Here is a 27,835-nt window from a genome sequence, read left to right on the forward strand (position 1 = left end):
TGCGAACACTTAAATCGCTGCCTGCGCTGTCAGATAGATAGGCGGGAGCAGCAACCTCCCACTCCTCCTATTGCTATAACAACCACAGGGCGGTCGGTGTGACTCGATGGCACAGCAGCTCGGATGCGACTGCCAAGTGTCATCCTCCTGCAAGTAGCCCGTCCTCTGCTCAAAGCATCGCCGCATGAACACTGACTGAATCCCGCCCGGGGTAGGAGGAGGGGGAGAGCCTGTGTTTCCCCCGTCACAGTGATCTGAGCACCGGGGAAGCTCAGGCTTGGGATCCGCTACGTCAAACAGATTAGTGAAATAACCTCTCGGAGTAGGACATACCTCCCCCCCACACCCCCTTTGGGTTTGCCTGACTGCATGCAAGGGCTCAGGAGGCAAGATAGACTGTGCTGACAGAAAGCCAGGAAGCCCTTGGCGAAATAGAGAAGTGCATTACTTTTCTTTTCTTTTTTTTTCCTGGGTTGGGTGAGACGACTGGTGATCCTCCGGCAGCCTCTTTCTCTCTGTCTCTCTCTCTCTTCTTCTTCTCCTCCCCCCACCCCTGCGCGAAATGGCGAAAGAAAACGGCGAGTCCAGCGATGGATCTTGGAAAAAGCATGTCGATGACATCAAGAAAATCTTTGACTTCAAGGAAGTCCTTGGGACGTGAGTAACGCGATACACGCAGGCTTTGCGGGCGGATAAAAACAACAACAGAAAACCAACAACTTTGTGTCCACTTGTGCAAATTGGTGTCAAGACAACAATGCCACAGTGTAGCGGTTTTGGCGGAAATGAGCGCTGACTGACAGCTGTTGAATGTGTGCTGAATTAACTGGTTGACGGTGACAGACGCAGGCAGAAACTTACAGCCCGCTGATAGAGGCGTTTTAAACCCAGACCTGGAGCCTGATGAGTTTATTGTTCAGTGTGTGTGTGTGTGGGGGGGGGGGGGATCTTAATCATGTGTGAAGTCAGACTCGCGTGATGCCCCCCCTCCCCGTTATGTCATGGTTCATTCAGAAACTACTGCGGCATGTTTCTGCTTTTATGTTTTTTCCCAGGACTGACGCGTGTATCCAGAGCTTTGTTAAGGCTGACATTTATTTATCGGCACAACTGTGACAAAGACAGCGGGGGCCTCTTTTGCATTACATGATGATGATGATGATGATGAAGAAATCAGCTCCCCCAAATTAAGGGGGCCATCTGTGAGGACTTTAGTGGGTGTTGTGCCTTGTTCTGTCGGCCTCTTGACTCTCTTCTCCAAACAGAGGGATGTATTTGAGCTGAGAAAGATCACGTCTGGGGTTTTATGGATCTGTGTCACTGTGGCAGATTCTTGTTTGTACAGTAAACTGCTGTGCTCTGGTTTGTGTGGACTTGTTTTTAGGGAAACCTCCCCTCCCCACCCTCCACTCCTCCACTCCCCTCATCTTTGGCTGAACTTAGTCCCTTGCCCTTGGACCACAGAGCAGGCGAATTCCACAGTTTATTTTGGTCTGCTGTTAGTGCTGCCTGACTTCATGCCTTTTTCTTCTTTGAATAAGTCATGCAGCACAGACAGAAGAGCCTGAGTGAATGAGCGACAGGAGACAGCCAGAGCAGGTCGTGCTCACACGATCCAAGCAGCCTTGTGATAGACTGCTAGGTGTTATCACACGTTTAACAGAGTGCAGTTCTCGCTGCTCTGCTCCCCCCCCCCCCCCCCAGAGAGATGGTTTCCCCCTCCTCTTTCCTGAGAAGTAGTCATTGTGGTGTTGATGTTGTTATGAGATGCTGAGGGATGGAGTCTCCCCAAGGAAACGTGTTTGTTTTCTTTAATTTAGCTGAAACTGGTGTGAAGCACAGTAAAAAATCAAAAAGACAGGTCTCTGGTCACTATGGTTATGTGGCTTGTTCTTCGGAGCATCGTCCCCTTGTGTAAACTTTGATTAGTCTGTATCCTATCATCATCCTCTCATTTTGGGGGAAACTTGAGCTGTTCAGCGTGACTGCAGATCTGCTGTGCTTTCTTTTGTTTTTGGGTTTTTTCTAGCAGCATCATAAAATTCTCTGAGATTGGTGATTCATAAAGCGCACTCAACACTTCAGCTGCTGGACTAAACAGTCAGACATTCCTGCCTAGAGGCAATTCTGATTTTTCTGTTTCTTTTCACCCCCCCCCCCCCCCCCCCCCCCGCAAGGCTTTCATTTGTGTGTGAAGAGCCTCTGAATAAGACCAGTGAATCATCATCATCATCATCATCATCATCATCATCATCTTCACTGAGACTTACTGTCCACACAATGGCCAGGTTGGAGGAACACACAACCCTCCGCCCACGACCCAGCACACATCTGCGGGGCTGGTTCGTCAGCACTCGGTTGTAATGGCACACACCGTACAGCGTGTACTCCTCTTGCCTGGCTGGCTGAATTCGAGTGAGGGCCATTTTTACTTGTTCCTACGCGTCTTAATCAGGAAGTGGCTTGTTGTTGCACTCCCGGGTTCACAACAGGCCACCTGGGGCACAAAAGCCCAGCGAGCTCGCAGCTTTCGCTGGGGATTAAAATGGAAGAGGAAGTGCTGCTGGTCGAAGGAGGGGACAGATTGTCTTCCTCTTCCTCCTCTTGCTCCACCTTTCAACTGTTGGTTCAGTTGTCAGGCTTCCAAATCGCTGTCCGAGAGGGATCATCCCTCTGGAAGTGTCCTGCTGCCAAAGAAAACATGGAAAGCTCATTAAAAAATTTACTGTGCTCTTGTTCTGATGTGCTTTTCACAAGTGTTTCCTTCTTATGTTACAATGGCAAACCTAAGAACCTGATGCATAGTAACATTGGACTAATGGCTATTCTGCCTGTTAAAGTTAATTTTACTGATCTTTAATCATGCATTTCATGCTTGGAGTGGATCTTTACATTTTAACCTTGTCACCTTTATTCTTCGAAACGCTCTGAATGTGTTATCGTTCTCAAACGCACACCGCAATGATCACACCTCCTGAGATAAAGGAGGTGAATGTTTCTTTGCAACGACTGCCCGCATTGTTTCTGAGATGCTTGGATGCCCTCTTGCAAAGAAAGTTCACATCGGTGCGAACAAGACGAGAACAAAGAGATGAGATCCGAACAGTAGCTGGAGGCCAGAGCGGCTGATCAGAAACTGATAGGACTTTTAGAACAGGAAGCTTGTGGCCGTGACACTATAATGGTCTTGGCCGCTCTTCTCTCCCAGCTCTTTTGTTGTTGTTGATTTAATGAGATCTTCACCACTGAAAGGTAGTCCTCATCACTTCAGCTCTGCTCGACTCTGGCCTAATTTTAGGCCCCTAAGCTGCTTGATAGCCTGTTGGAGCAAGTTAAGTAAGCTGACGTTACCCGAGTGCAGCTTCAGACATCCCAGTGGGCGAAGAGTTGTGAGATTTTGAAGTATTTGACTGAGATATTACTAACATACTAGAGTCTGACTGTCAGCACGCTATTTTCCCCATTGTGTAAACATTTTAAGTCCCTTATGCAAGATTTCTTGTATAAGTGAGTCTTATGTAAGATGCAGTGAGGTGAGACACTTCAGCAACCCGATAATTGGATTGTATTTAATGCCACAGATGAGTTTGATATAGATAATGTGTCTGTTACATAGTTTATTATCTTTAAAGCTTAAAATTTTGAACTTACTGTTAACACACTGGCCACATTTCTCTTCAGGTTGAGTTACGTTTGTGTCCACTTGATGAACAGAGGCTTAATATTAACCCCAGTTTAATTGTTCTGTTTTGGTCTCCACCAGCAGCTTCCTCCCGACTTTATGAGAGACTTGAGAATGAACCCGTTCTTTTAAAGCAAGCCATTTTGGTAATGCTTATTAGGAGTTATTTGAGGACCCCTTTCTAAATGAATAGGGGTGAACCATAGCTGTCGGAGGTCAATGGGATATAAAAACTGCATGTTTAGTAAATCTGTAGGTTCTCAGTCATCCAGGTCATGGTGGTCTAAGGAACAGGTTCTTAAATGCCGATAAGGTTTAAATACCTGGGACTCTCCAGCGTTTGGTTTTAGAACTGGAAAAAGTCTCTTGGATAAAAGATGAAATGTCTTCAAGAAATTTAAATTAGTCCAGTCACTTTCTTTTCAGGCTCCTTAGAGCTTGCATGTTTAGTAGTTGTTTTCCATGGCGCGTCATCAGCTTCTCAGATCATTGTGCAGGAATTTTGGAGTTTTGTCCCCCTTGTCTGCTTCAGTTCATTGAGGTTTGTTGGCATTTATTTATGCACAGCTATCTTAATGTCCTGTCACTGCATTTCAATGGGCTTGAGGTCTGGGCTTGGACTGGACCATTGCACCACCTTGATTCTTTTTGTTTTCAGCAGTTTTTCAGTCAAGCTTTGAAAACATGGCTTCACATTTCACTTTACAGTACTTTAGGATGCAGATGAGTTCATGGTTAACTCGGTGACTGCAACGTGCCCAGGTACAATGAAGGAAAACCCGACATGCAGAGGGTATTTTTCCAGTTACCTGGATCCACTTACCTTAACCAGCTTTGTGTGAAGCCAGTGTTATCAACTCGCTATGTTAACCCTGGTTGTCCTGATCTAGATACGAGCAAGTTCACATGAAAGGGGTGGTGCTGGCATCATCTGACCAATCACATTTATTTGTTTTGATCGATCTCCTTTTGTGGTCAGTAAAAGTGGAAAAGAACTTTTATATTAATAAAATTTATTCTGTTTGCCAACTGTGGGAAAATCTGATGGATTATGATCTCGTTGGACCATTAGTTTTTATTCTTTCATCGAAAGCCCCAATGATGTTTAATGTTCTAATGGCATGTAAATACAAAAACAGAATTCAAATGTAGGCTTAGTCTACCTGTGATTGATATAAAGTCCAAAGGAACAAATAGGTGACTTGATTCATCTATTGATGCATATTGAATAGCAAGACTGTTTACAGCCTATTGGTAAAAAAAAAAAAAGTTGAAAAAGTCAAGAAAGAAAACAGCATCTAAGAATCTGTATTTATTAGAGATGGCACGATACCACTTTTTTATGTCCGATACCGATACCGATATCATAAATTTGGATATCTGCCGATACCGATATGAATCCGATATAAAAAAAACTGTTTTTTAAATATCTTGCTGCATTTTGTATAAGTTCATACTCAAGTTTAAAACAACAACTACACTAAAGCTATTCTGTTATACCTGTATGAAAAAAAAAATGTCATAGTTCAGCAATACTGATCAATCTAATAAACTTAAACCTACACCATCCTCCCTATTCTGGTATTTTAAAGAGTACTTAGCATAAATATTAAGCAACCTAACTAATAGGGTTCCAACTCCCAGCAACAACAAAAATAAATAAATAAAAAATAGGGAACCACCCCTCACACTCCACCTCATGATGCTTAATCGACGTAATCAACCTTAATTTGATGCAGTGTGAAAGAGAATGCACAGAAATCAATTATTTTTCAAGAAATATTAAATAGATTCAACATCTTTCTTCAACAAAATTGCAGACTGCACAGATCGTACCTTCCCAAAGGAAAAAGTACTATAGCTTACTAGGGTATATATATTAGACTTAATAGTCACTATATACAATAATGGACTTCTATTCATTTTACATCAAATTAAAACTTTGGGTGTCAGATAATTATTTATTAAAAGCTAGACATTTTAAATGAGAATAAGAAAGAAAAGTATGTCTTTGTGCCCCCTTTTCCCTGTTAATGCCCTATCGGCCCCCCTGGCTAAACTTTGCTAGATCCGCCCCTGCACAGTTACCAGCGTCAGCTACGTAGAAAAAGATCCTCGAGTAGAAACTAATATTAAATACATTCTAACAACAGCTGATCAAGCTTAAACGTGCTGCTGTTGTTCAGCCGCTGGTTTCCTCTTTCTGGTGCAAAGTGGGCCAAAAGCAAACTAGAGACACGGACTCGCGACAGAAAAGCCGATCAGCTGATCGTTAAGCAGTTTCATGATTGAAGTAGCAGCAGGAGAGGCAGTCGCTCCATATATCGCTTGTTAAGCTTAACGTAGGAATGCTTTACAAACATTCAGAGATGGACTTACACACTTGCTTTACTTCTCTCGGGGATAACTTTGTCGGAGATGAAATGCCGGGTTGCTAGCGAAGCTCCAAATGCTATCCAGACCACCGACAGGTCCCGCATGCCACAGCCGCTCTATCACGTGATGCATACTGCTCCAACGTGCTAACGTTCTGAGGTGAGTTACGGCGTGTTGCAAGTTTTGTGAGGTGCTTTCGTGATATTTAATGGATCGGATTACATTTTTTATTTTTCTCCGATATCCGATCCAGTAATTTAGGTCAGTATCGGACCGATACCGATAGGTAATATCGGATCGGTCCATCTCTAGTATTTATTACTGATGTTCATTTGGGAAACACAAAAACTTTAGACACTAATAAAAATCGATCTTGCTGCTGATTAGTGATGCTGATTTCCAGAGAATTGATTGGTCAATAGTCGGTGATTTCATACCTGTTGATTTTCAACTCCTTGAGCAGGCTAGGTTTGCAGAATAAGTTACTATGGGGGATGCACCCTAGTAAGAAATGATTGTTCTTTGTAAGTACAGAAAACCCCAGTAACCACAAAGTTACCTGGATAAGATATAATTCTGCTTTGTCGTACATGCCTCTGGTCCTGTGTTTGTAAAAGAAACCCAAATCATCACCCCTCCACCACCGTGTTTGACAGTTCATATGAGGTGTTTGTGCTGATATGCTTTGCTTTGATCTTCATTATGAGCAAAGATCTCCTGTTTGGTCTCATCTGTCCAAAGGACGTTGTTGCAGAAGTGATTGGTTCAGATGTAACTTTGCTAAGCTAACTTGTGTTACCATGTTCTTCTGAGAGAAGAAGCTTTGTCCTGTCAAGCCAGACTTGTTCTGTCTTTTTGTAATCATATTGTCATAAACTTTAACATTTTCCATGCTAACTGAGACCTGCAGATATTTGGCTTTTTTGCAGTTTTTTGAGCATTGCATGGTCTGATTTTTGGGTGAATTTGCTGGGACGTCCACTCCTGGGAAGACTTTGGATTGTGTTAATGCACACCTTAATGCTCCAGATCAGCAAACTGCCAGAACTTCTCCTTTTATAGAGGTTCTCCCGCTTGCTGATGATCAGTTAATCAAGTGTATTTGATTATCAGCTCTTGGCTGCTACTTACCCTATCAGTTCCCGTGGAAGCAGTAATGGTGTGCCTAGCACTTTCACAGGACTGCATAGAGCACTGCACACCTGTACTTCACTAAAGCAAATCTTCTAAAACATTATTTATTTCCCTACATTTTGTGGCTCAAATGCAGTCCAAAATGCTTTCCAACTACATCTGCTTTGAGTGTTTTGTGATGTGTTCTACATCCCACATTCTGAAATTGCAGTGTCAAAGTTGTCCTCACTTAGCTTCCAGTTTAGGAAAATTATCTTTTTTTCTCTAAGTTTGACATTCATAAATAAACACCAATATTAAACTGAGCTGTCCTCTCACAGAGCCCCACTTGTTGGTTTTGAAGTGACTGTTGTTGCCTCTGTGCATTGATAATTCTCTGAAACAAGTTGGGTCCTTGAAAGCTGCATGAATGCCGTGAAAGTGGAAGCTAGGCAACTAGGATGATAGAGGACCTTGGTTGCTCTGCCTGAAGAAGACTGTTTACCACTTCCCACCATCACTGCTGTTCTCCATCTACACTGACTGTGCACAGACATTTCCATTTGCATCCGTGGCACCTCTGACCGCAGTGAATGCCTGCACAGCCATGTTGTGTTATCCAGTGTACTCGGAGAGTTGGAAGGATACAAAGCTGCCCTGTATCAGAGCACAGGAAATGTAATTGCACTTATTAAAATAATTCAGCTGCTATCTGACAGACTGATCTGTGGTTTCAGACAAGATTATCTTGTGCTCTTGGGAAATATTTGGCAGAAACCTTTTTTTTTTTTTTTCAGCTCTTTGTGGGCACCAGTAGCTCTTAACAGCCTGTAAACTGACCATCGCTCTCTTTTTCATCATCAGTCCAGTGACCTCAAATTGCACATTACTGGAAAGTAGCCTGAGGTCCACAGGGTATTAGAATAATGGCTCCCAGCTCCACTTGTAGGGACCTTAACAGCTGCTGGATTTCACTGGATGTATTAGTCGAGTTCGTTTAACAGGCAGAAAGCCATTTTTGGCTGGTTGGAGAGAAATCCCCCTCCTGCAGGGAATGTTTGATTTATTTTTCTGCAAACTGGCATTTCTTAAACCAGAACCCAACATTAAAATATTCAGCCTACTCTACTACAGACAATATTTTGCATTTTTCTTTTCTATTACTAAAGTGCTAAATCTCTTCATTCAGTAAGTGGCAAACTCTTGTGTCAGTTGATTCAGCCAGATTCATTTTTGTTGAAAAACTGTTAATTTCTAGTTTATTCACAGGTCGACCTGCCAGTTGTGGTAATCTATGGTAAATGCCAGTTGGGTTCCACAGTGGTGGACGTCGGCCTTCAGACAACCCTCATGAACTCTGTTTCTGACATCAGTGGCCTGCTGGAGGTCATTTTGTAGTTCTCTGGCAGTACTGATCCAGTTTCTCTTTCCATAACCGAGTAAATACCGTTCCTGGTGATGGGTTAAGTACCTTCGGCCCTTTTCAGCTCTCCTGGAGTAACTACCTCTCCTGAAATCTCCTGCATGCTCTTGAGACTGTGCTGAGAGACACAGCAGACCTTCTGGCGATGGCACATATTGATATGCCATCCGGGTGGAGCCGAACTACCTAATAACACCAAAGCAGCTGAAACTGATTAACAAACCCCTCTGCTTAACTGACCAGATCAGTCCCAGAAGTTTGAAGTTTTAAAGGGACTGGATGTATTTTGCAAGCTCACAGATGCAGCTTATGCTCCATTAGTAGCACCAACCTCCATTAGATGAGTCCTACAGCTGCTGACGAGACTTGGACAACAGTCAGATATCATCAAAATTTCTCTTATTTCAGGTCTTGCCACAGCATCCCATATTGGTTAACATCAGGGCAATGATGTTGAATCTTTGTCTTTTTCTTTTGACCGTTCAGTGGTTTGCTTCAGGTCATTTTTGTCATATCTGCATCTGCCAACCTCTCCTCACATCGCACTTTCCTCTAAAAGTTCTTGCTTTTTCATTGTTCCCTCAACTAAGCTTCAAACATAGTGTGCCATATTCAGCTTCTAACTCACCTTGCCTGCAGAACATCCCAGAAGTTTGGTGGAACATTCATGTCCTTCCATTAACATCATTTCTATTCAGAATTTTATTTTTCCCCCTAATAATGGGATTTTTAACAAGTTGTAGAGATTTTTGCAGGTGCTTAGCTGTTACTTCGGGTTCTTTATCACCTCGTTCAGGATTACACGCTGTTCTCTTGGTGCGAGCTTTGCAGGACACCCACTCCTAGGGAGAGGAGTAACACTCCTGAATTTCCATTGTGGACACGTTGCCTTATTGTGGACTGATGAACAATTTAGGCTTTAGAAATTCTTGTGTAGTGTGTTCATTCTCTGTAATGCATTTTCAGGTCCTGTGAAAGTTTGTGTGCTCAAGGCCTGACTCATCTTTGTGGAGAAGCGTAATCACCAGACTTTCTATGGTTTCATTTATGGCTGAAGGGCACTACTTTATGTGTTCCACATAGACAATAAAAGACTGCACACTGATGATAGCAGATTTTGAGGGATCGTGGCTGAAAATTTGTAAAATTAAGCCACCATCGTAGCAGTTTAGCCTTCTGCGAGAAAATGTTGTATCCTACAAGCCTGACTTTAGATTTTGGTTTCCAGTCTTAATGAGGGAGCCCACAAGGTTTCCCTGAACTGATTTCGAACTCGACTCAGGTTTCATCATCGCTTCTGTGTCTGATTTAAAGGTGTCGCCTCACTTTTCAGGAATGACTTTAGGTATTACCTTACCTGGATTATCGACTTCCGACTCTTCCATCCCATATGTTGCGTAACTGCCCGCTCTAATGCATCTTACACAAGATGAATCAGTGTGATTACCCCGCAGTAACACAATGCAGGCACCGTCTGTGAATATCAGTAAGCAAGGCTCTGTTGTCAAAGCCCGCCACCTCCTCCATGAACGTACTTCCTCCGTCAAAATTGCCCCGCATTTTTATAATCGCCAAGAACAACCAGCTGAGGTCGTGGCCTAGAATTTATTTATTTTTTCTTCTAGATGAGAGATAGGAGGCTCGCTTTGCATCTGCATCTGCAGCATCAGCCTCTGGTTTCATACAGAGAGCAGCCCACATTTCGCATTAGTCAGCCAGTTTGAGTTGGATATCTGCACATGGTGGTGTTGTGTGACTGCAGACTGTCACACACAGCTCGTTCTGTCATCCAAGAGCAGCGAAACGGGGAGCTCTGTGGCTCTGGGAGGAACTTAAAATTCAGACATTATTGAGTCAGTGTGCTGACTTGATTGTGCAGTCTTTGACACTGGGTCAGGAACAGTTTGCAGGCATACAGTCATTTTCATTGTGCGTAATATATTGAGATAAGGTTCAATAAAGGGTCCAATTTCGATGACTCTTTCTCTCATCACTTAGTGCTGCTCCCAAATGGCTGTTTAGTTAAGTTGCACTTTCGCTAATGATTATTGTCACTCCTCAGTTAATTATGCAGCTTATAAAATACTAAACTAATTCCACTTGCTAGATTGGAGTAGGTCAATTCTCAAATCTGAAACATGGAGCTTGAAAATATTCATCACTTTTGCTTTAATAGTTTTTTACTTGGCAAACTTAGTTTTTGTCTGATCAGTTTAATTCTTGCATAACTGCATCCATGTGTATGCATGTGCACACGCAGTGTGTGGGCAGCAGCATTGCCATATGCATGCTTCTAGCAGAGATCACACGTATTATTTCCTGTGAATGATGAACTAATAGAATTAATTGAGTCAGAGCTTGCAGCACAGTTTGTCATGCTTCATGCATTGACATTGTAAGTTGTCATTCACAGGAAGTGATGTTGCTGCCTGTCAGTCTAGTGAGCAAGGGGGACCGAAACCGTGTTATACACCCTTAACCATGCTCTCTCAGTGAGTTCATAGGCTTCCTGTGGTTTTCTTCATTGTGTTTCCTTTGCTGCAGAAAGCAGAACACATGCTCTGAAAAACCACGCTCGAGAGTTGCTTGTCAGGCGGCGCGTGCTGATGGCGGAGGAATTTTGCACTTCGAATGTCCGTACAGCTGTGGAAATTGGTGGCGTGTGCTGAATAAGAATGACGCCCATTGCCTTAATGGCAGCAGCAGCTGTGGTGGGATGATAGTGCTGTAACAGGCCAGCAAGTAGTGCACCAACTCATTCACCTGCACAAGCCCTTGAATTTGCATATGGTCCCACATCATATGTCAGAATGAGGTCAAGTCAGAAGGGCGCACGCTTCCAGCCTTCACCGTTCTGTTTGCGGTGAGTGCACTCCACCTCATCACACCTGGAGCATGGCTTTGCAACAAAGTAGTGTGCGTTTGCCCACACAGGCCTCTGTTTGTGTACCACGATACTGACTGACCCTCCCCCCTCTGTAAGAGGGAGGGATGGGGGATTAGCGTGGATTTGATGGCCATGGTGGGACTTACTGCAGCCAGTGGCGCTGAGTTTACAGCCTGTTGGGAGGTGGTGATTACACTATGAAAACATAATGGAGCCTTTGATGTTAGTCGCACTGGGTTTAGGAACACTGTAGATCTTCACTTTCTGTATATCCACACATAGACTTTAATTTTGATCCAGTAATGTAATAAACGAAGGGCATTTTCCTTCTTTTCCAATGAGCTGCCATTAATATCACGTACTTCCCAATTAGTAGTGTGAATCTATTGAAACAAGTTTCCAGTTTTGACAATAGTTAAAAAAACTTGTCAGTACTGTCACCTAATAAAACTGAAAAAAAATATGCTTCAGCGGGAAATCTAAACCACTTCAGCGTGCTGTGTCCACATAACCCGATGTGCAGTTACTTTTCTTGAGAGGTGCACATCAGGTTATGGCGTTGGGTTGAAGGGAGTTTAACCTACTGCCTATACTCATCATCTATGCACGAGAGAAACATTTATTTCCTGGGGTGACGCGTCGCCAGCTGTAGCAGCTCTTCCTCGGTAGCCTGGTTGTAATAAATGATGTGGATATTTTTCTTTCTGTGAAGCATTTTTTTGTTTCCATCTTTAGCTGGAACTGTTTTCTTGCATATTTTGAAACATACTAGGCTTTGTTGGAGCAGCTGTGACAACAATTTAGTACTTGAAGAACTAAACTGTTGTCAGGCGGACATGGACTCTCCGTCTCAGACATGCCTGGGCTTGTTTCGTTATAGCCTGCATGTAGATGGATTTTGTTGCTAAACTTGGTATTGTTGCAGACAACATAGATGAAACTTTATTAATCCCTCGGGTGGGTTCCTCCGGGAAATTCAGTAACATGATGTGGCACAGCCCTACTGGCCGTGGTACTTTAGTAGTAGTCATTTATCATTCAGATGCCTCTCCAGGAAGGAGCTCATCCTGCAGGTTGCACAGACTCCAGTTCCTTTATCTTGAATTGCAGCTGGTGTCTGTGGTCTTTACTGTGCTCTGGATCTGCTGCCAGAATCTTCCGGTGGAGACCCGTTCTCACCAACCGAGAACCGACCAATACTCTAACATTACAATAAGAACAACATGTAAAAGCACGTAGAAACCGGAAAAGTGGATAATATAGATATACTTGCAAGAGGAAGCCCTAATGTCTGCTCCTTCAGATGTAAAAGGAACATACAGGAAGTAACCTAAATATTTCAAACTATTTTGGGCTTAAATGTGATGGTTGATTTTGCAACTTGAGTAAAAGAAACTCGGTAATTTTGTCATAAGGAGTCTTCTTATAATAATTACATGATATATTATAGCACCACCTTTTTGAATAATAATTCCTCTGTGTTATCCTTTAATCCTAATGAAAGACATTAGAGTTGTAAGACTGTGTGCTAATCAATAATCTGCCTTTTAGATCATAATAAGCCCAGCTCACGTGACCCAGTAAATCTTTAAGAGCTTGACATCGAACCATCCTGAAGGTGTGCAATAAAAACAAGGAAAAAAGTCACCACGCTTCCTGCTCAGCAAGCTTTATTATCTATGTGGTATCATGGCAACAGATACAGATTGCTTGAGCAAATATTCCCCTAATTTGGTATTTGGTTTTAAAGGCGCTCACGTATGGAAGCAGATGGCAGAGGAAGACACGCTATCTGCCATCCTAAATGGGTGTTTTTCGAGGTTTTAAAAGTGTTTGCTGTGCTTTTGGCTGCGCGCAAGCGTCAAGCGTACGCCAGCACAGAAGGCTGCTGGCCATAGTCGGGGACTTGGCCAGTTCTCAGTAAATATTCCCAATATGCCGTTTGTGTACTCTGGCCTGTGTGCCTCTGAGTGCCCCCTATCTACTCACTGATGATGTGTCAATATTGTCTGAGCGCATATAAAGCAGGACTCTTTCTCTTTTTCTGTCTTGCTTTCTTCCAGCGGTGCGTTTTCTGAAGTGGTGATGGCGCGGGAGAAGGCCACGGGGAAGATGGTTGCAATCAAGTGTATCCCGAAAAAAGCGCTCAAGGGGAAGGAGACGAGCATTGAAAACGAAATTGCCGTCCTAAGGAAGTAGGTACCTCACATAGGCTGCATGTAAAAGTGCCAGAAGTGACCCTATTTGGATGATGCGGTGCCCTAGTTATCAGCTAATGCTTCCAAGCTCGTGAGAAGACTGCACATTGCACAGATACAGAGACTTGCTAATCTGGAAAAGAACCTGACTCATAAAGTAGAATTTCATGCACCAGAACTGGAGCACAGACCTCAGGACAGTGCAATCACTGAGACTGTATAAAAAAGACAGCAGACTTGGGTTCAGGGTTGGGAGCAGAGCGTATACAGAGGGCGAACAGCTAGCTATGACAGGGGGGGACATTTGACTCAAGACACTTTGCTATTCCACAAAGCTGAAAAATGCACTTCCATTCAGACATGCTAAACATAATTACAACCATACACGCTCAGTGGACTCATAAAGAAATGTAGCAGTCATAAAAGTGCAAAAATATCTTCTAGATTGCAGAGGCAAAGCAGGGGGCGAACAGGAGAGAGATGTTGTTTAGGTGCAGAAGTGAATTAATGAGCTCACCACACACTAGAACAGCTGACTGTGAGCGCACAACGTCCTCAACACATTTAATTTGTTTTGCAATTTTCAGCGGTTTAAAAGTAGCTGTAGAAGCTGGAGCTGCACAGGCCCATCAGCTCCGTCATGCTTGTTACCATGATTGCTGCACATTGCTACTGTTAACCAAATAATTAAATTAAACTTGCACTGCAGTAACTTATCAGGCGATGGATGTTTAAGTTTTTCATTATTACCGAACTGCATTGCTTAGTGCAAGCATGATAATAGAATTCAGCTGAATGAACAGTAGGGGCTACCAAACCAGGTCTTCACGGCCCTCTACGAACTTGCTCTGTCCCCATAAAAATCTCAGCTAGAGCCGCCTCGCGCTAATGCCATCAAGTTTCAAAACACCAAGATGGTGTTCATAAAATGTTAAGCAGTCACCAGTGGGTAATTTAATTATGACTGTGGTCATCTTTTATATACAGTCTATGCTTACAATCCACACACAAAAAAATATTTGACAGATGGTGCCCTTAATAAACAAAAACCCTTTTATCTCAAGCTAACATTGCTGAACTCCAAGTCAGTGAAGCCTGGCAGAATCTCTGTTAAATTGTTTTTACTGTGCCATGTTTATCTCTGATTTAAAGTTTGGTATTTTAACTTCACTGAATGATGAAGCGAGACTCAAGTGGCCTTTCGAGGAACTTTGTTGACCCAGCTGCAGGGTTGTTTAGCAAGGTTCGTGTCATCCTCTGGGGAAACTTGTTTCTCTTTCTCTGCAACCCTGAGCTGGTTTATTTAGTCTCAGTTTATTTAACAGTCATTGTCGGGCTTAAGTGACTTCCTCACCTAATCCCATCTATCGATTTATTTTGCGTGTACACACATAGACACACACCCACACACCTACAGGGTATGATAGGATTGCTCTGACACCAGGTGACACTCCATCCTCCTCCAGGGCCTGATGGGTAATTGCTGCAAGAAGCTCAGTTATCACTCACTCTTGAAGTGAGTGCCTGGTTACAGTTGCTATCCTTTGACTTCCTCTCTTTTCCCCCCCCCTCCCTGTCATGGTTACGCATCCATTTTCCTTCTCGTCCTCTTACCCTTTACTCGTCTGTGTTAGTCTAACAGGCCTCAAACCGAAACCTCATTTTCATTCTGGACTTTGAAAAGGAGAGAAGTTGTGAAGATTGTTTGGTCCTTTGAGACTCTCCCCGCCTCCTCTTTTTCCACCCCCACACTGGCCCTTCTGAAGATGCTCTGTCATCTGTGTATCACCTTGCCTTTGCACACTTTTTTTTCCCCTATCTTGGTTACCTGGACACAGGCTCTCCCAGCATCTGTGTTATTTTCTTCAGGTGCTCCTGCTAACAGGGGTTGCCGTTCATGACTCATCGCTCCGTGTCATCTAAGAATCCCCACACTCGCTGCCATTTACAAAAGGTTTTTTTTAATTTCCCCCACCCTGTATGAACAATACATTACACTAGGTTCATTTTTCGTAACTGTGGACGTGCACACATTCTATAATGGAAAGCAAAAAGGGCTTTCAGTCGACAGGGCATCATTTTAACCAAAGAAAAGTCTAATTAGACCTCATTTGTAGCCTGTGCTGAAATGAACAGAAGCTGACAGCAAGAAAAGTGAATTTTCTTTTCTCCTTCTGCAGGATAAAGCATGAGAATATAGTGGCTCTGGAGGACATCTATGAGAGCTCAAACCACCTGTACCTCATAATGCAGCTGTAAGTACATCAAGCCACCACTGGTCAGCTCTTTGCTTCCCATTTGGCTTGTCATTTTGATAATGTGGTTTTTTGTTGCTTTGTTTTTTTTGCTTGAGTAAGTGTCTTTAATATCCTTGAGACATCTTTGCTGAAGTAAATGCAGCAATGCTTTAAAGAGACAGGAGTCCATTTCTGTAAGAGTAGTGCAATTTAAAAAAACAACAACAACTAACGAGTATGTTTCCATGCAGTACTTTAGGTCACATTTGTGTTTCTTGCAGAGATAATAATCAGTATATTGTTGACATTCCCTTATATGTTCAGTAAACATGAAGCTGAGCCCACGAGTTATCTTGGCTTGGCATAAAGACTGGAAACACTTGGGAACAGCTAGCTTGGCTTAACTTTAGAGGCAAAAAAAAGCATGAGCTTTTACAAAGATTTTACAAGGAGCTACATGCTTATAATGGACACTACTGAATTTTATTTTTAAGAAAGAAACAAATATCACAGATAATGTGATAGATGTGCATAGATCCACAGGCTATATATAAAAGATGGACGTAACCACAGTGACAGCTGATCTGCTGGTCAGTGAAGTGCCTTTTTCAGACCTTGTGCTGAGGATCGACCTTGTTGCCATATTAGTGTTTTTGAAATCGGATGGTGGCTATAGACTGTATATAAAAGATGGACATAGTCACTGTTTTGTAACATCAGCATTGCCATATGGGATACTTGCGGGCTATTGATTTATTTATTTTGGAGCTAAACGATACGATATTTGAATGAGAGTGCAGCGGTATCATGTAAGGCAGGGGTCTCCAACTCCAGGCCTCAAGGACCAGTGTGCTGCAGGCTTTAGATATCAACCTGGGTCAGCACACCTGACTCAAATGATTATTGCATTAACAGGCCTCTGGAGAACTTCAGGACATGTTGAGGAGGTAATTTAGCCATTTAAATCAGCTGTGTTGGATTAAGGACACCTCTAAAACCTGCAGGACACCTGCTCTTGAGGCCTGGAGTTGGACACCCCTGAAGTAAGGGAAGCAGGTTTGGTGGGTGCATCTCACAGCAGGAGATACTTGCTAACAAATGCTAAGTAGTGGACTGATAAGCTATTACTGTTTTATTCACCAAAACTGGGCCCACTGACTTGACTTTTGGATCCAGCCTCAAGTGAAGTTTCGGGCATTTTAGCAGTAGCTTCTGAGGGTATAACAAACAAGGGATAACTCATGTTTACATTGTAGCACAGCCTGCTATATTGTCCTCCTTGTCTCTAACAGGGACAAGGAGTAACAGGGACAAGTAATTTTCAGAATGAACATGTGAAACTTGCTACTGAGATGCCAGACTCACCAGGAGAAGGTTTACTGGGGCTGTAGATCAAATGAACAGTAGGCTTATTTTCTCATAGACATTTATGCAGACTTCTAACCAAAGAAGTTGCTAACTGCTAGCCTCCTCAAAAAAATAGCAGGTTTAAGGCACTTCTGCCATCACTTCTCAGACCTTTAAGCTGCACTTTTTTTCCCATTTTTCCACATTGTTGTCATGAATGAATTACTTAATAAGATTTTTCGTGTTTATTGTCGGGTATGGCTGTTTCCACGGTTGTTTAAGCTCACTGTGCAGCTAAGAATCACTTTTAGGGGACAGATGGGAGGATGGTATCAGTCTTCTTATCCGATTGTCTACAAGAAAGATGATCAATTTATCCTTATAGCAACAATGAGGAGCACATGCATAGCTGTCTGTGGAGTGAAGTTGTGGGATAAAAGGCACTCTGCAGAAATTCTTCTTTGCCATTATGCCGTTTTCCTGCAAACTGCACGTCTTCATGATTTCTGACACCTTTTTCCCTCCCCGGATAATTTCACAGCATTTGTGAGTGATGCACCAGCAATTTAGCCATCCATTACCCGGCCTCTTTGTATCTCTCAAAGGTGCTTAGTGTTTCCGAAGTCTCACTTACGTAAATCTTATTGGTAGCACTATATGAAAGCGCATATTCTTAACTTAATATGAGTCAGTGTTTTTGGTGGGAGTTTTGCCTTTTGTAGCTGCAGTTTAAAGTCATTGAAAATAGCTGGTTCATCAGTTTCAAACAATAATAAACGACTGCTGCATAATGAGTCATCATAGATGGAATTAAAAAAGAAGGTATTTTAGAGCTTTAGCAATATTTCATAGCCGCAAAGTAGATCATTTCATACAGATGAAGCAAACAAGAAGATGCCTATTTTTAGCTTCCTTTCCTTCCTTCTTACAGGTTGTTGTGTTTTATAAGTTGTTTATTTTAATCAAATAAAAAAAACTATTACATTGGGAAGTGACTAAAAGCTAAACAAATTTAAACTGCAGGCATAAATTGGATTATACAAGAAGTGACTAAACTATAGAAATGCATGCAAGGAGCTTCAGTAGAGATTTAGAGGAAATCCCTGAGGGTGAACTTCAACAGGAAGGCTGTTTGAGCGATCCGGAGTGTTGGTTTGGAGATTTTCGTGCAGGTACAAATAAGTAAAGAAGCCCACACTTTTCCTGTGCAAGGGCCCTTTCATTCACTGCTGCATGTAAGGCGTGCAGCAGCTTCAAGGGGAAAATGCAAGCAGGCAAGAATTTGTGGTGTTAAAATGAAATATCAAATTAGAAAGAGCAAACAGTGATACATAAAATGAAAAACAGTAATGCGTTTAATCTTTCTTTGCCTTACGCCTGCTTTTTGTAAAGCACTGCAAATACAGTTTTATGTAACCTTTCCCTCTGCTGTTGTGTGCGTGGACTGACAGGGTGTCTGGAGGCGAGCTGTTTGACCGCATTGTAGAAAAGGGCTTCTACACAGAGATGGATGCCAGTCGGCTTATTCGGCAAGTTTTGGACGCAGTCAACTATTTGCACTCCATGGGCATAGTACACAGAGATCTAAAGGTACTGCGGTATTTGATATTCATAGTCAAACTTCTTTTTTTGTTGGTGTTGATGAGCTGACTGCACTTTTAGTGCTTAACCAGGAAACCGCTTCAGTCACCCTGTAAGGAGGAAATCCCCGCTGTTCAACCTGTGCGAGTGCCATTATACTCAGTACTCATGACCCGCAAAGGTTAAATGTCAGGGATTTTCCTTTTCTGAAAAACCGTCAGAGCTTCCTGGATGTCACATTTTGCCTGACATCTTAATGTCTTGGTGACTAACATCAGTCTAATCGGAAGAATCTGATTATCATCTGGTGGCTGCCTTCCACCAACCACTCAAGTTAACGTTTACAGCAATGTGTGTCCAGACTTGACCTTTTAGATGTAAAATGTTGCGGCTTTATGATTTAATCCAATTAGAGACTGTGTAAAAAGTTGTTAAAAATAGCTTAAGTAATGTCTTTCGTAGCAAAATGTAGACAAAGAACTGCCACAACTGCTGCCAGCGCACACATGACATGACTTCTAACTAAACGCAGACAGACATGCAAATGCATAGGTTTCAGCTTTTGTCTTCTTTTATGCTTTCAGCCTGAGAACTTGCTGTATTTCAGTCCTCACGACGATTCAAAGATCATGATCAGTGACTTTGGCCTGTCAAAGATGGAGGGAACAGGTGGCGTGATGGCCACCGCCTGTGGGACGCCAGGATACGTCGGTGAGGATGCCCTCTGACGCCCTGGCTTTGCTGAAAACTTACTCAGAGACAATTAGATGGTCTCGCTGGCTGAACGTGACCTAATTTAATCTGCCAGTAGCTGCAGGTTAACCTTAGCCATCTGCTTCAGGCACTCCACCAAATATTCACATTGTCCTCCAGCCTCTGTGGCGTCGTGCATGCAGAAAACTGCTAGCATTGCTTTACTGCATAAATATATATGATGTTTTTAAAAAAAGAACATTTTGTTGTTGCAGCTCCTGAAGTTTTAGCACAGAAACCTTACAGTAAAGCTGTGGACTGCTGGTCTATTGGGGTCATCGCTTATATTCTGTGAGTAATCATTTTAAAATTCTGCCTTAGTTCTCATACAGGGAGCATGCTTTTCCTTTGTTTCTGTCCTATTATACAGACGGTCAAACTTCCAAATAAAGAGGTAAAAGTATGAGAAAGTGAATCAGCTTGTGATTCACAGCTTTGTTGTTTTTCTACTTCCTACTTTTTTAAATTTATTTATTTATCATTTTTATGTAGGGAAATCTGCAACAGTCATGGGATACCCAGCAAGTAGACAGAGCCTATTTATGGACCACAACACCAAAACCAGCTGCATCTCCCCTAAAGTGTGCTCATGGGGATTCCTTGACAATTAGGAGTGAATGGGACGAAATGGCTAAAAATGATTATTTACTGCCAGCATAAAATCTGTAGGGATTTTTGCAAACAAAGCCCCTCTAGTGAAGTTCCTAAATTAAAAAGAAGAAGAAGCTTTGAGCTGTAAATAAGCATAATAGGCCCCCATTTAAACAGAAACTCTTTATTCAGATCAGAAACTGAGCGGAAAACCTCAGTGAGATTAAAAACCTCTTTGCTCAAAGTGTCCTGATTAAGAAAGGGAGATATATTAGTGAGCAAACACAATGAAATAGATAATAAGATTGAAAATGAAAGATAAACGGCGGTCTCTCTAGTCATGCAGTCAGCTGATCTATTAGGATGCACTGTGCGCAGTAATGCTACGAGCTAAATGCTAGGAAGCCGGTATTTTTGAGCAGATCAAGAATTGGACAAAGATGAAAAGCGGTTAAGTGATTCAACTAAGTTATTAGGAATCACCTCTGTACTGCCCGGATCTCTGAAGTGGTTGCAGGCTGACTATTGGTGCCATTTCTTGACCTTGTGTATATAAAATTATAAAATAAGTGCAATTGGGGACAATTAGGATTTCATATCTTAAGAAAAGTAATAAAGTGCAGTATATAAAAGCAGTCTAAACAGCTGCTCTTCCTATAATTCAAAGCCTGGAAGGCTTTCAGTAGAAAGTGTTACACAAAGCCGCCAACCTAATTATGCAAAGTGGTGTCGATCCCTGGTGTAATGATCTTTTCCTTAAGTGCAGCGAATTTTAAGGTCATTAAGTGTTTCTGATGTTAACAAAAGACACTTCTGCCTGATGTTTGCTGTAGAAAAAAGTTTAGTAATAATAATAATAATAATGCAAAAATTCCCAATCATGTTGCACATGTGTAATTTGAATGCCCGCACCGTCTGTGCCTCTGACTGTTCTCTCTCTGTATTCATGTGCTCGCCATAATCCCTCGGAGGCGCCTCTTGTTGCGTGCTATGCGAAAAATCAAACTGCTTGTAAATGAGATTGGACCACAGCAAATCCTTTTAGATTTGGGTTAAAGTTTGATGATGGCTTTCACACTGGCCGTCGTTGTGTAATCGCACCCTCTTCATCTTTTCAGGCTTTGTGGTTATCCTCCTTTCTACGATGAGAACGATTCGAAGCTGTTTGAGCAGATCCTCAAGGCAGACTATGAGTTTGACGCGCCGTATTGGGACGACATATCTGACTCTGGTGAGTTTTAGCTGTCAGTCTTTGTGTTGGAGGGAAATATGGTAACATTTCTATTTCATGAATTCTGTACTTTACTTAGAAATTTTATGTAGAAGAAATAACTAGACCATGGTTAGCCAAATCCAAAAATGTAAATTGTGTCACTAAATAGAAGAAATGATAGCATCACCTCAGTTTCCTGTTCTTAGCTGACTGCTGTGGTCTACTGCTGCTGTAGCTCATCTGCTACAAGATGCTCAGTTCAGAGATGCTCTTGTGCGCACCTTGGTTGTAACAACGGGTCATTTCAGTTGCTGTTTCCTTCCCTCAAAGCACAGTACAGTGAGTTCACTGTACTCAAACGGTCTTCACAGTCACTGTATATATGTGCAGCAGAGGACGTTTGGGGTGCAGTGGAATAGATTCACATCATAGATGTACAGCTGACCAATCTGGAGCAGCTGTGTGATGCTATCATGTCAATATGAATCAAAATCTCTGAGAGATGTCTCCAGCACCTTGATGAATCTGTGCTGCAAAGACTTAAAGCAATTCTGAAGGCAAAAGGGCGTCCAACCAGATACCTAAGAAAGTGGCCACTAAGTGTATGTATCAAAATTGGCCACCTTTAGGTTCTGTGTGTGTTTTGAAGTCCAGAGTTTTCAGTTTTGATATTTTTGTCTGTTGAAACTGGGTGTAATGATAATTTGAAAGGTGTGTTGAGCTTGTTAGCTAATGTTAGCACAAGCTGGCTAGTTTCCTTGCCAAGGTGTATTTGTGAAATCAGCTGGGATGCTAGCGACAGCCTTAGAACAAAAAGGAATCTACTCTAAGAACTGTACTTTCATGGGCCCATTCCCGAACTGAAATCTCTCAAAATCTTCTGCCATCTGTCCAAACCTATAATACCAGCTCTGATCATCATGTGAGACTATGAAGGATCTCCATCTTTGTGTTTTCATTGATTCACTTTAATCTACAGACACTTTGCTTTGTACATGTACATTGTAAATTTGTAGAAGCTTTACTTCCTCTATAGAGAAGACGTATAAAACAAATTAAAAGCTTTTTGTCATTAAGTGACTTCTTGCAGCCACCTTGCAGTAACTTCACAGCTCTCCAGGGGGCCACGGCACATAATTTTGGAAATGCTTCCCTTGCATACCTTATTGCATCTTATCTCTGAACAAGCAATATGTGGATCTGACAGAGACACCCACATTGCTGCACACTCGTATGGTCGCAGCATGTTAGCCACGGGGTAGCCATCTGGGTAGCCAGATAATAAAGAATACCCTGCTTGTTATTGTTTACTTTATTTTACTCTAAATGGGACATAAATGATCAGTCTCTATGGACGGCATGAAAGTAGGGATTGAGACAAGAGACTCATTAGGAAAGCGTTTAATGAGGGCTTAAATCATGAGGAAAAAAAAGGAGGCTGCTGAGCAAAGGGCAGAAATAACTAAGAAACCTAAAGACACTGCATGTTCATGCCGGCCTGGCTTAAAGCATACTTTGCATCATCATCTCTTTTGACTCTAATGTGGGTCATTATTTACTAAATGAACATCACGTTGAGTTCAGTAAGACTTAAAACTACTGAATGAGACCATAGACTGATGAGGGTAGTGTTTACTGAGGTCATAAACCAAGTGAGACAGAAGTTCATTTTTCCTATAGACCTCCATATATTTAGACTTCTTTTCACTGCCACCTGCTGGGCATTAGAAAGAATGCAGGCTTGGGACCAATTCGCTATTAATACTCTAATGGTTGTCGACTAATAATAATACTTAATTGGAGACTTCAACTCTGAATTTATTGTGCAGTTTTGGTTTCTCTTTATCTATTTAATTACATGCGTTTTGTCTAGAATTGTATTAATATCATATAAATTCACTTATCCAGTTCAGGGTCGCAGGAGGAGTGGGAGCCTGTTACTGAATGATATAGTTTTTTTTCTCATCTGGATGAACTTTTGACTTTTTGTTTTTTAATTCCCTCCTCAGCCAAAGACTTCATCAGCTGCCTAATGGAGAAGGATCCAGAGAAGAGATTTACTTGCGATCAGGCCCTTCAGCACCCCTGGTGAGAAACTGACCGTCGCCACACTGCGTCCCATCCAGACAATCACAGGGAACCACACATCTCGGTGCGATTACACAGCAGTGTTACGCAGATTGCCGGGCTTACGCATTTATCACGGGGTGCTCGTCCTCCCACTGTCATCTGTCACCATGGCTTCGAGCCGCGAGTCCACCTCTGCTCTGCATCGCCGGCCCTCGGAGAGAAATCTGCTGAATAAATGGCTGCCAATTAGTGGCTGGTGTCGTGAAGGATCCTCGAAGAATGTGGACTCTGATGAACAATTGGGATGTCTTCCCAGGCCTGCATCAGAGCTTAACGAGAAAAATGGCGTGGGCTGCTGTCTCCAGCTGAGGTGGCCAATAAGTCCTTTAGCCAGCGATGCATATTTTCGAGGTTTCGGGCAGGTGGTCCCTCTGATATAAATATGTGGCTTGTGACACCGGTAACAGGTGTCGTAACTGAGAGAAATGACTTTCATTGACGATATTTCGTGCCGAGATATTGTGATGAATGAGGCAGAACGTGATACGGTGTGCGAGCACCTGCTGAAACATCGCCCCATCAATCAAAGACGTTTTCGCTGAATGGGGAAAAAAATCACGGCAGCAAATTGGAAAACAGCATGAGGATTTTACACATACAAATATAAGTCCTCTGGGTAATGCTGTTTTGGTTTGTGTGTATTGTCTTTTATATTTGATCTGTTTTTTTGTTTTGTTTTCAGGATTGCTGGAGACACTGCTCTGTGTAAGAACATACACGAGTCAGTGAGTCGACAGATGAGGAAAAACTTTGCCAAAAGCAAATGGAGGGTGAGACTTCGTTTTTCTCAGTTGTTCAATATCACAAAAGAAAAAAACACTATATTCTAATATTTTCTCTGTCTTGGTTACTCTTGTCTGTTTACAACATCTCTTCACAGCAAGCCTTTAACGCCACCGCTGTGATCCGCCACATGAGACGCCTGCAGCTGGGCACCAGCTTTGGCAGCAGCATCTCCAGCTCCAGCTCCGTGTCCAGCTCTCAGAGCCGAGGTCCAGCCAAGAGCCAGTCTGTGGACTGCGCCCCGCTCTCCCTGAAGGACTGTGAGTGACATTTCACACACGACCACGTCTCAGTTTTAGCGCCACGCTCAGCGCAGCCTTTTCACTCTCCTGCCCACTTCATTAAGCTAAATGACAACTGTTTAACAAGCTCTCGAGCTGTGAGTTTTTTCAAATTAAACAGTCTAAATGGAGTTTAACATGTGAAATGTGGTCCTAATTTAATTTTTTGTTGAATTTAGTTTGATGTCAGCGCTTACAACACTGTGCAAAAGTCTTGAGCCACCACCCCCCTATTTCTTTCTATTTTCCTAACAAGGAGTGATTTTGAAAGTGGTCGTGAGCATTAGCTCTCCAGGCTTTCTGAAAGCCTTTCAGAGTTTTTATTTGGACATTGGCTGCTCTTTACTCAGTCTGAAAGGCACGTTCTTAAGAAACTGAAAAAAAAAATCCACCAAAGCTTCGGTTGATCAGCCCAGTGCTCGCTGAAGCATCAGAAATGGTCTCAGTAGAAGAGTGACTGTTAAGAAACCATATCTAAGGGAGGGAAACGGACAGAAAAGGCTGATGTATTCCACATTATACAAGTACTGGACTGAAAATCAGTGGCAACAGGTCAGATTAATCCAAATTTAAAATTTTTGGTTCAAATGGTCATCAGTAATTAGAGGTACAACAGTATGGTTCCTCCAAATTCTTCAACTTCACCTCAAATCACCAGCTAGTTATTTGAAACTTAGACACAACTGGGTGTTCCAACAGGACAATGAGCCTAAACACGCATCAAAACTAGTGTAGTAATGCATAAAGACAGCTAATGTTTACCTTCTAGAATGGCTTTCCTGAATCCTCGACCTCAATCATATTGAAAATTTGTGGACTAAGGAAACCAACCCATTTAAATGATCTAAATTGTGCAAAGAAGAGTGGTTCAGCGTCCAGCCAGCTTGTACCACAAGCTGGCTGATGGCTACCAAAGGTAGAAAATTATAGAGAAATCCAGATTGTCTTAAGACTTTTGCATGTTATTATAAAAATGATCCACTTTTACAAAAACACATCTTTGACAAAGGGGAAAAAAATCAATGCGGCTTCTCAAATGTGAGGATTTTTTTATTTTTTTTTAATTAAAAGCTAATAAAAATAACCAGCAGGAACGCTGTCAGTTGAATCACTCTGCTGTAATGCACAACATGAAAGTGTTATCAATGGTTTTACCATTTATGTGATCCAGGATCAAATAAAGGCTCAAGTAGCCATAAAAAGGCAGAAGCTGAATAAAATGATGGGTTCTTATTGGCGTACAGAGAGGCTCACAAACACTGTTTCTCTGAAGCATCTGTAGATCTGTTTTTCAAGGGCTGTTTACGCAAAAATCAGCTGCACTGTGGGTTGTGATTAACATGTATAGATGACTAAATAATCCAGTATTTACAATATTTTAGTATTTATTCGTTTAACTTACAACTACAGGGTTCAATTGTTACAGGAGATCTAGCAAGCAGTTGTGGTCGTGCTCATTATTATTTGTTGGCAACTTTCTTTATCTTAGAGTTAATGGCATGTGATTCATTGCTGAAGGAAATCTTTTTCTCCCACAGGTCACCCTATAGATCCTCTGCCATGTGCTGCTAAAGCGTACCATCAGGACTCAGATGCCCCCTCTCCCACTCGAGAGGAGCCACCAGCGTCGGCTGAGCCACCCAGGCCACGACCCTCCACTGTTACCGTCATCCACACGGGGACTAAATGACGCCAGGTTCCGCGGGAGGTGAGCTGGGAGACCACGGAGCTTTGAGACTTGGGTGGGTAAAGAAGAAAAAAAAAAAACCCATCCCAGGCCTCGTGATTCAGTGTCGTTACCCAGTTTGCCCGTCCCGCCACCTCCCATCAGTTTCTGCCAAAACGAAAAACAAGAAACGGGAGGAATTTAAGGAGCGCTGGCTCAGCTCCATTTGGATCAGCACAGCTTCCCCCTCTGCTTCCCTTCACATTGTCATTTAGACCTGGAAGCACAGAGGTGGGGTGAAGGGAGCCTCTCGACCGAAGGTGTTACTGTGTGGAGGCCGTGCTCAGCCTGGATCAGGGCTGCCTGGCAGATAAAAGAGTGTCTGGTCTCGAAGTGCCACACTAAAGGAAACTCTTTATTGAAGCTGCTGTCTTTTCTGTTGTTTTGGGACGGGACCTTCCACTGTATGCCTTGTGTCGATGTCCTGCCTGGAGCTGCTGAGTGGAGTTGTGTTATGCAAGTGAAATATAAGCTTCAAGCTGTGGTTACTAATTGTGACATCATCTGCACTCTGAACTTTCTCGTTTTTTTTCTGGCTCACGGCATCGTAAACTCCTGACGGTAGTGATGTTGTTCCTTTTTAGCTTTTCAGTGAGTGGACGTGAAGCAGGACGGTGTGTTTTCAATCATGGCGGCGATCGCTGAGGGGACTACTGCGTTGCACTAATGTATTGGAATATTTATTTTCTTATAATACGTTATGAATTTTTGTAAGAATACCAGTCGCAGAATCATGTAAATGTGTTATTAAATCAAACTGAAGTTGCCGAATTGTACGATACAGTATCTACTAGTTGTTAGTTTGTAATTGCTGTTTTATTTGATGACTTGATTGACGTGACTGTGAAGTCCTCTTTAACCACACGAGGGCGACCACACGTTGTTGCTCTGTGACCAGTTCTCAGGGATCTGCAGGGACGTGAAGGTGAAGCTGACCAAACTCCAAGTGATCAAGCTCTGCTGTTTCGGTGAACATGGTGAGGTTATTCCTTTAAAATACTGCATATTGTTCTGATGTGCCAGAGATGTTTCCTTTCTTTTAAAGCAGTCTTGCTAAATAGTTTTTTTTTTTTTCTCCCTTTAAAAACCTGGAATCATATTTGGATGTAAAGAAAGTGTTGACCAGTGACGTGTGAATTTATGTCTGTAGTTTTTAAAAAAAAATGAAAAAAATTACAAATGAATGCGAATGTATTCAGGAGTCGAGACCAATCCAATCAGTGGTGTCCAGTTGAGTAGTTGAAATATCGTGCTCTGCTTCCGCTCGTGAAGTGGCTGGTCTGAAAACGGCTCACTCACTCTGTGTTTAATCACTGTGCTTTCATACCAGCCTGTTGAATTTAGCAGAAAGACTCTTTCTCCTTCTCTCCCTTACCGCTCGCTCTCTGCAGACTTTCACACAGAGCAGTGAAGGCATCTGTCTTTGTATTTTTCTCTGTGGTAACCACTGGATTTTTACCAGCTCAATATGAAAGGAGAAAAGAAAGAAACCCTTCACGACGGCATCTCCAGTT

General features: G+C 42.5%; 1 protein-coding gene across 1 annotated transcript; it reads left to right on the forward strand.

Moving 5' to 3' along the window:
- The first annotated feature begins 86 nt into the window (after positions 1-86).
- On the forward strand, positions 87-26,428 carry camk1db (calcium/calmodulin-dependent protein kinase 1Db). The gene is made up of 11 exons (XM_026175465.2): positions 87-657; positions 13,545-13,676; positions 15,860-15,934; positions 18,715-18,853; positions 19,429-19,555; positions 19,813-19,888; positions 21,307-21,419; positions 23,411-23,489; positions 24,214-24,301; positions 24,412-24,574; positions 26,134-26,428. The coding sequence occupies exons 1-11, from the start codon at positions 563-565 to the stop codon at positions 26,283-26,285; spliced, it is 1,239 nt and encodes a 412-aa protein (XP_026031250.2). The 5' UTR covers positions 87-562; the 3' UTR covers positions 26,286-26,428.
- Positions 26,429-27,835: the final 1,407 nt, after the last annotated feature.

This window comes from Astatotilapia calliptera, chromosome 7 (genome assembly GCF_964374335.1).
Source record: "Astatotilapia calliptera chromosome 7, fAstCal68.1, whole genome shotgun sequence".
Lineage (NCBI taxonomy): Eukaryota > Metazoa > Chordata > Actinopteri > Cichliformes > Cichlidae > Astatotilapia > Astatotilapia calliptera.

What these genes read in the sequence shown, in the direction of transcription:
- camk1db (XM_026175465.2), top strand. Translation starts at nt 563, where the DNA reads ATGGCGAAAGAAAACGGCGAGTCCAGCGATGGATCTTGGAAAAAGCAT. An exon ending in TTGCCAAAAGCAAATGGAGG is followed by an intron (nt 24,302 to 24,411) that starts GTGAGACTTCGT and finishes ATCTCTTCACAG; the next exon opens with CAAGCCTTTAACGCCACCGC. An exon ending in CCCGCTCTCCCTGAAGGACT is followed by an intron (nt 24,575 to 26,133) that starts GTGAGTGACATT and finishes TTTCTCCCACAG; the next exon opens with GTCACCCTATAGATCCTCTG.